Raw genomic sequence first — 6858 nt, 5'->3', positions numbered from 1 at the left:
AGAGAGAGAGAGAGAGAGAGAGAGAGAGAGAGAGATTTAACAAGAAGTTAGCAATAGATACTAAAATATTTCCAAATACTTTACCTCAGATGTTATCACTAATGTTACCAATAACAGTTAATCTAAGACTAAAAATGATAACTTTCATTATTTTGAACATTCTTTAATGTATCTTTTCTTTATTAATAAACTAACACTGCAATTCTGCAAAACTTTGTAGATGTACAAATTCTCACTTGCTGCGTCACTAAGCTGAATATAGTCCGACTCACCCTTGGAGCAGTGTGCTTAGTTCTCTGTCACTAGACATTGGCACATCTATGTCGTTATGATCTCAGGAGACCGTTGGTGTGCTACACTTGCCATAGTCTGTTAAGCGCACCTGCTTCAAACAGAAGTTTGCAAGAGTCGCTCTTCATAGAAGGTTTGTCTCTTCCTTCACAGTGATTTCACTGATTCTTTATTGTGTTAAAGTTTCCTTTGATGCTCAAAAATCCATCTTGTTCTTAAGGGAGTTTATATTGATCTGTAGGATTGAGGAAGGAACAGTGGATTTACAAGATCTGGTTTATCATCCAACCTAAATTTTCTGTTTTAACAGAAAAGAGCTGTAAATAAAGATACCTAGGGTAAGTATATACATATTGTGAGATGGATGATACGGAACAGTTGGCCGTAGATATCCACAAGTGTGTTTATGGTTCCCCATTGCCCGTGGACCAGCATGGACGACAACCCTCCTGGTTCTGGGGTTCTTAATGCATACAATTTGGAGTGTCGGAATATTTCATCATCATGGATTATGAAGTTATATCTTTCCACAGATTATTAATACCTAGAAATCCTCTCTTATCGGACACGTTTCATTGTACCATGAAAGTCTACGTATGTTAGCTAAATCAGCGAATGAACAGCGACTCCACCAAGAAAGCCATTGAGCCTCGCTGAGGTGGGTCAACTGCTGATTTAGTTGTAAAGGAATTATATTTATATTGAAAGTAGATGTAATAATTTATCCTAACATTTCATATCATCAGGCAATATCAAAAACTACAGAAACACACGGCTATAATTATATACTTTCTGTATGTAAAACAAAAGAAAAGTTTTCCAAAAACAGTATCTGAAGGTACGCTTTGGTAAGTATTCTTTTTCCATTGCTTTCTTTTCCAGACAAAAGTTAAGGTAGATACTTGACTCTTTGCTAACTCACTTCTAGAAAGATCGACGAGCTGTTAAATGTTGTTAGCTGAGTGCATGGTATGGTCATCAAGCTGTTCATGATACAATGTATCAACAGGCATTTAATGCAATACAAAAATGTTATGGTGCCAGATATGCAATGTCCCACTGTAAACAATGATGGTCGATTCAGGAAAGCAGACACAACAGCCATCTTTTAGTCATTGTTTATTGTAAGTACAAATATTACTTTTTGTTCGATTGATAAAGTTTTTTGATGTGTTCAAATTGGTAGTCATCCCAGGTTAATCATGTGTAGATTAGGTTGCTCTAAAGCCCTGCTAATCAAGAAATCGTTGACTAAGTTGCACCAATTTAAAAGTTGTGTCGTATGCCAAAGTCGAAACCATGGTCGTTTCTCGATCCGAAGTTACTGTGGAGGGAGAGAGGTTGAGGACATTAGTGCCAGACGTATACACAGTGAAGACGAGAGGTTTGTTGCAGGGCATCAACACAATGGACAACCCACTAACATCTATGTTACGCTACATTTACAACAGTAAACATAAATGTCACATTGATGGCTGATAAGCAACAATATCATAATCATCAAGAGTACTACAGAGACTAACTTTGTTGTATTAGTTATCAGCAAATATGTTTATCTATTACGTGAGCTGGTGTTACCGACAGCCGCATCAGAAGATAACCTCACCCGAAGTCAGAGTTAGTGCGATGAGCTCCCACGCTGAGGGAGGTTCTATCATTGAGGTTGTAGCGGTAGCCGAGGTTAGCTGTAGTGTCCGTCTGCTGGGCCGGTCTGGAGGGAGGAACAGAACAATGTTATGTTAGCAACAGTAAAGACCGTGTCAGGGACACATGTGAGTTGGTAAGGAGGTCAGGTGTTAGCACAACGGTAAGGTTAGACATGGTCGTCGACTCACCCGGGGTAGTTGGTGACGCTGTGGGAGGCGCCGCCGAAGATGGAGTGTTGGTCGTTAGGCCGGTGTTCCACGTTGACCGCCCCTCCGTACTCAGTGATCCTGCCGGTACACCAAGACGTTAGCAACCAACGCTACCGATACACCAAGGCATTACCTGACAACACTGCTGGAACACTGAGACGTTAGTTACCAACACTGCCGGTACGCCAAGATGTTACCTGCCAATATTGCCGGCACACTAAGATGTTTAGCTACCAACACTGCCGGTACATAAACACGTTAGCTACCATAAGTGCTGGTACAATACAATGTTAGCTGCCAATATTCCCAGTACACCAAGATATCAGCCACCAACACTGCCGGCATATGAAGATGTTTCCTGCCAACAAAGCCGGTACACCAAGATGTTAGCTACCAACACTGCAGGTACATCAAGACGTTAACTACCAACATCAACAAATTAACTACCAACACTGCCGGTACGCCAGGATGTTAGCCACCAACACTGCCGGCATATGAAGATGTTTCCTGCCAACAAAGCCGGTACACCAAGATGTTAGCTACCAACACTGCAGGTATATCAAGACGTTAGATACCAACATTGTCAGTACACCAAGATGATAGCTGCAAACATAGTGGGTACACTAGGATGATAGTTTCCAACACTGCCTGTTCAAAAAGATGTTAGCTACCAAAACTGCTGGTACACCAAGACGTTAGCTTCCAACACTGTCAGTACGCCACTATGTTTGCTGCCAACATTGCTGCTGCACCAAAATGTTTGCAGCCAACATTGCCGGTACATCAAGATGTTAGCTACAATCCGTGCCAGTACATCAACACGTTAACCACCAACACTGTCGGTACGCCAGGATCTAAGCCACCAACACTGTCGGTACACCAAGATGTTAGCCACCAACACTGCCGATACATCACGATGTTAGCCACCAACACTACCGATACATCACGATGTTAGCCACCACACTGCAGGTACATCCAGCACAGCTGGTACACCAAGATGATAGCTACCATCTCCTGCTGGCACACTAAACAACAATACAACTCGAGCCATAAAGCCACAATAGTCTGTCTTGAAGCTAACACCTATAGTGGGACTCCATTTTGAAAGAAAGTCATTGCAGTATATATAAAGATGATGTCAGGAAGGGCTTGAGTGACTTACCCTCGGCCAAAGTCCTGTTGGTGTAGGCCAGCTGCCAGGGAGGTGGAGTCGCCGTTGTACCTGTAGCCCAAAGCCCCGCCCACATTGGGTCTCGAGAAGGTTCTGCGGGCAAGAAAGACACATCACTACATATTGTACAGGTGGCCATATTGTCAGCATATGTGTGTGTGTGTGTGTGTGTGTGTGTGTGTGTGTGTGTGTGTGTGTACAACTAAGGTCTGAAATGTCAGGCATCACCATTAATGTTAACAACAAGCTGCAGTTTCTTGGGTACTTACAGAGAGTCGCCACCGGTGGCGGTGCCCTGGCCGTACAGGCCCAGGCCAAGGGAGTGTTGGCCGTCGTCGGAGCGGCTGAGTACAGTGCCACCGCCAGCCCCGAAGTGAAGGGTGTTGCGCGCTTCGTCAACGTTCACATGGCCGTCAAACACCGGCTGCCGGGGACAATAGCAGTGGTCAACCTTATCCTCCGGGGATCAGGAAGTGATGGGACACTCCCATAGGGACTCAGTGATAGTATACTCACCCACGGGGAAACAGTGATGGTATACTACCCCACGGGGAACCAGTGATGGTATACTACCCAATGGGTAGCCAGTAGTGGTATACTACCCCACGGAGAACCAGTGATGGTTATACTTCCCTACGGAGAACCAGTGGTGGTATACTACCCCATGGGGAACCAGTAATGGGAAAATATCTCTCGGTGACCCACTGATGGAAATCTGACCCACAGGAACCCAGCGATGAGACACTATACCCTATGGTGACCCAGTGATGGGACATTATCTCTCGGTAACTTGGTGATGGGATACTATGCCATGATCGTACACTTTCTCACGGAGACCCGGGGACTCAGTGATGGGACACTCCTACACGGGGACTCAGTGATACAACGCTATCCCAGAGAAACGAGTGATAGGACACTACCCCAGAGTCTCATTGATGAGACAATACTGCACGTGGACCCATTTATGAGACACTATCCCACAGGGATCCAGTGATAAGTCACTACCCAAAAGGGATGCAGTGATGGGACACAGTCCTTCAAGGACCCAGTAATAGGACACTACCTCATGAATTCCCAGTGATAGGACACTAACCCACGAGGATACAGTCATGGGAGACCTTCAGTGACCTAGTGATGGGATATCATCCCATTAGTACTCACAGATGGAACACTACGTCTTGGGACGAACTTTGGGAGGCAACTTAAGTCGTTCTTAAAGCCCAAGTTGGGGACAGTGAAAGTGGTGACAGTCACCGTTACAGCTATGCTCTACCACAATATCTTAGCCGTAACCTAGCCAATTTGCAACTAGGTTGCGTCACAATCCTAGCAGTACCCTGTTAACCTTACGGTCAGTTAAGACCACACTATCTTAGCCGTGACGTGGCCAGCTACACCACACTATCCTAGCTATAATCTGGCCAATCTTACGACTGGATTACAACACACAATCCCAGCAGTAACATCTCCAAACCTCCGCCTACGCTACACCACACTATGCTAACCGTAACCTGGACATTATGACAGCTACGCTGCACCACACTATGCTAACCGTAACCTGGACATTATGACAGCTACGCTACACCACACTATGCTACCCGTAACCTGGACATTATTACAGCTACGCTCCACCACACTATCATAGCCGTTACCTGGACATTATGACAGCTACGCTACACCACACTATGCTACCCGTAACCTGGACATTATTACAGCTACGCTGCACCACACTATGCTAACCGTAACCTGGACATTATGACAGCTACGCTGCACCACACTATGCTACCCGTAACCTGGACATTATTACAGCTACGCTACACCACACTATGCTACCCGTAACCTGGACATTATTACAGCTACGCTGCACCACACTACCATAGCTGTTACCTGGACATTATGACAGCTATGCTACACCACACTATGCTAACCGTAACCTGGACATTATGACAGCTACACTACATCTCACTATGCTAGCCGTAACCTGGACATTATTACTGTTAGGCTACAAGAAGCTATCCCAGCCTCAACGCGACCAACCCACTACTGAGCCACATTATGCTAGCTAGCCGTAATTTAGTGTATCCTTGGATACACAATTGAATCATTACTGATTCTTTGATAGGAGAAATTTTTGAAATTATTGATGATAATGGGTCAATAACTTGAGGCAACTGAGAACAATAAAGTGCGTGATTTTCTTGGTGGTACAAAAATGGAAAGAATATTGACCCAATTAGAGACGCTAAGTTTTGCGAGAAATTATTTTCACTTATGAACAAGAGTTTATCGGGAAGGACTAAATGAATGTTCTCATCTGAAAGGTAGATACTGTAATTCAGGCTCATGTACAGAAATGGAAGAAAATTATTGGATAACAGTGAGTCTTAAAGAAAATAGTGAATAATGGAGATGATGGGAACTTCATGCGTTGGCAGCCTGTTGAACTGCGGGAGCAATACTGTTGATGCATTAGATATTCTTTTATGCAGTAAGAATCATTAATGCAGTGGCCATATATCAACACCTAGCTGCTATGGACAATATTACAAAAGATGAAGAGAATGGCATACAGATTGTTACGGTCAACTGTGTCCACGACTCTCCGGTCGGTACCAGCATGGAGATTTCGGCGACGGCATTTGAAGGTTTTCTCATGAAACACTAGGAACTTAGTGAAGGGATTTAGACGATTATGTTGAGGTGTTGTGTACAGTGCTGGCGAAAAAGATGTGGCTATTGATGGCTTATGGGTGTACAGCAAAGTTGTTCAAGGGTATACGACCCACAGGGTGGGGAGTTGTAGAGTCCGGTACGGCAATGGTGTAGAGGCTGGGCCTGCCATAGCACAGAGCCCACTCCTTCTAGGGTACACAGCCCAAGGGGCTCTACTTCACCGCCAGCAGGTAACAAAAGAGACACAAGACTCACCTCCCCTAAAGCGACATCGTCGTGAGACAAGGCTAGGTTCTGCGCCGTCCAGCCAGCAGACTGTCGTTTCCCACGGAGCGACCGAGGGTCGTGGAGCACCTGGCGGAGGGCGTCAGCGTCTTCAGGTAGCAGGAATTGATCGTTGTCGGTCAGGAGGAGTGAATCATCCCGAGTCAGCAGTGCTGGGGGAGGCCTTCGTTCGAATACCGGGGCGGAAGGAGCAGCCGCTCCAAGTGCCAGACAGACAGCAAACAGTGCTGGTAATAGTGCCATGGTTGTATGAGCTCTGAGGCGGTAATGATGCCAACCCTGGGCACTCGTTGGGGTATATATACACACGTAGGCATTGAGGCGGCGGCGGCGGCCATCTTGTTAGCTCTCTCGCCCGAGGAGTGTGGGATTTTCCTCCATCCCCACCATAGGGAAGTCCCACATTCTATACGTACGTCACACTCGGACAAAACAGGAGTTCATGTTGTGAAGGAAGATGATAATCCCGTATTTCTCATAACCCAACTAAATAGAAATGAATTATCAAACATTCATAAATATACAGATATGGAGAATGAATTAAGACTGAATATACTGGGTATAGTCCCCCAAATTTTTTTG

General features: G+C 45.2%; 1 protein-coding gene across 1 annotated transcript; it reads right to left on the bottom strand.

Annotated features, from left to right (window-relative positions):
- Positions 1-1393: 1393 nt before the first annotated feature.
- On the bottom strand, positions 1394-6589 carry LOC139749896 (uncharacterized). Its single transcript, XM_071664287.1, has 6 exons — positions 6247-6589; positions 3588-3742; positions 3310-3411; positions 2127-2225; positions 1898-2002; positions 1394-1615 (listed from the first exon to the last, which is right to left on the bottom strand). The coding sequence occupies exons 1-6, from the start codon at positions 6517-6519 to the stop codon at positions 1558-1560; spliced, it is 792 nt and encodes a 263-aa protein (XP_071520388.1). The 5' UTR covers positions 6520-6589; the 3' UTR covers positions 1394-1557.
- Positions 6590-6858: the final 269 nt, after the last annotated feature.

The sequence above is a fragment of the Panulirus ornatus genome, chromosome 8, assembly GCF_036320965.1.
Source record: "Panulirus ornatus isolate Po-2019 chromosome 8, ASM3632096v1, whole genome shotgun sequence".
In the NCBI taxonomy this organism is placed as follows: domain Eukaryota; kingdom Metazoa; phylum Arthropoda; class Malacostraca; order Decapoda; family Palinuridae; genus Panulirus; species Panulirus ornatus.
This window is presented reverse-complemented; position numbering and strand designations above follow the sequence as displayed.

Excerpts from the sequence above, each read along its gene's own strand:
- LOC139749896 (XM_071664287.1), bottom strand. The coding sequence starts at position 6,519 with ATGGCACTATTACCAGCACTGTTTGCTGTCTGTCTGGCACTTGGAGCG. Across the intron at positions 3,412-3,587 it reads GCCACCGGTGGCGACTCTCT|AACCTTCTCGAGACCCAATG; the intron begins GTAAGTACCCAA and ends TCTTGCCCGCAG. Across the intron at positions 2,226-3,309 it reads CAACAGGACTTTGGCCGAGG|GATCACTGAGTACGGAGGGG; the intron begins GTAAGTCACTCA and ends GTGTACCGGCAG.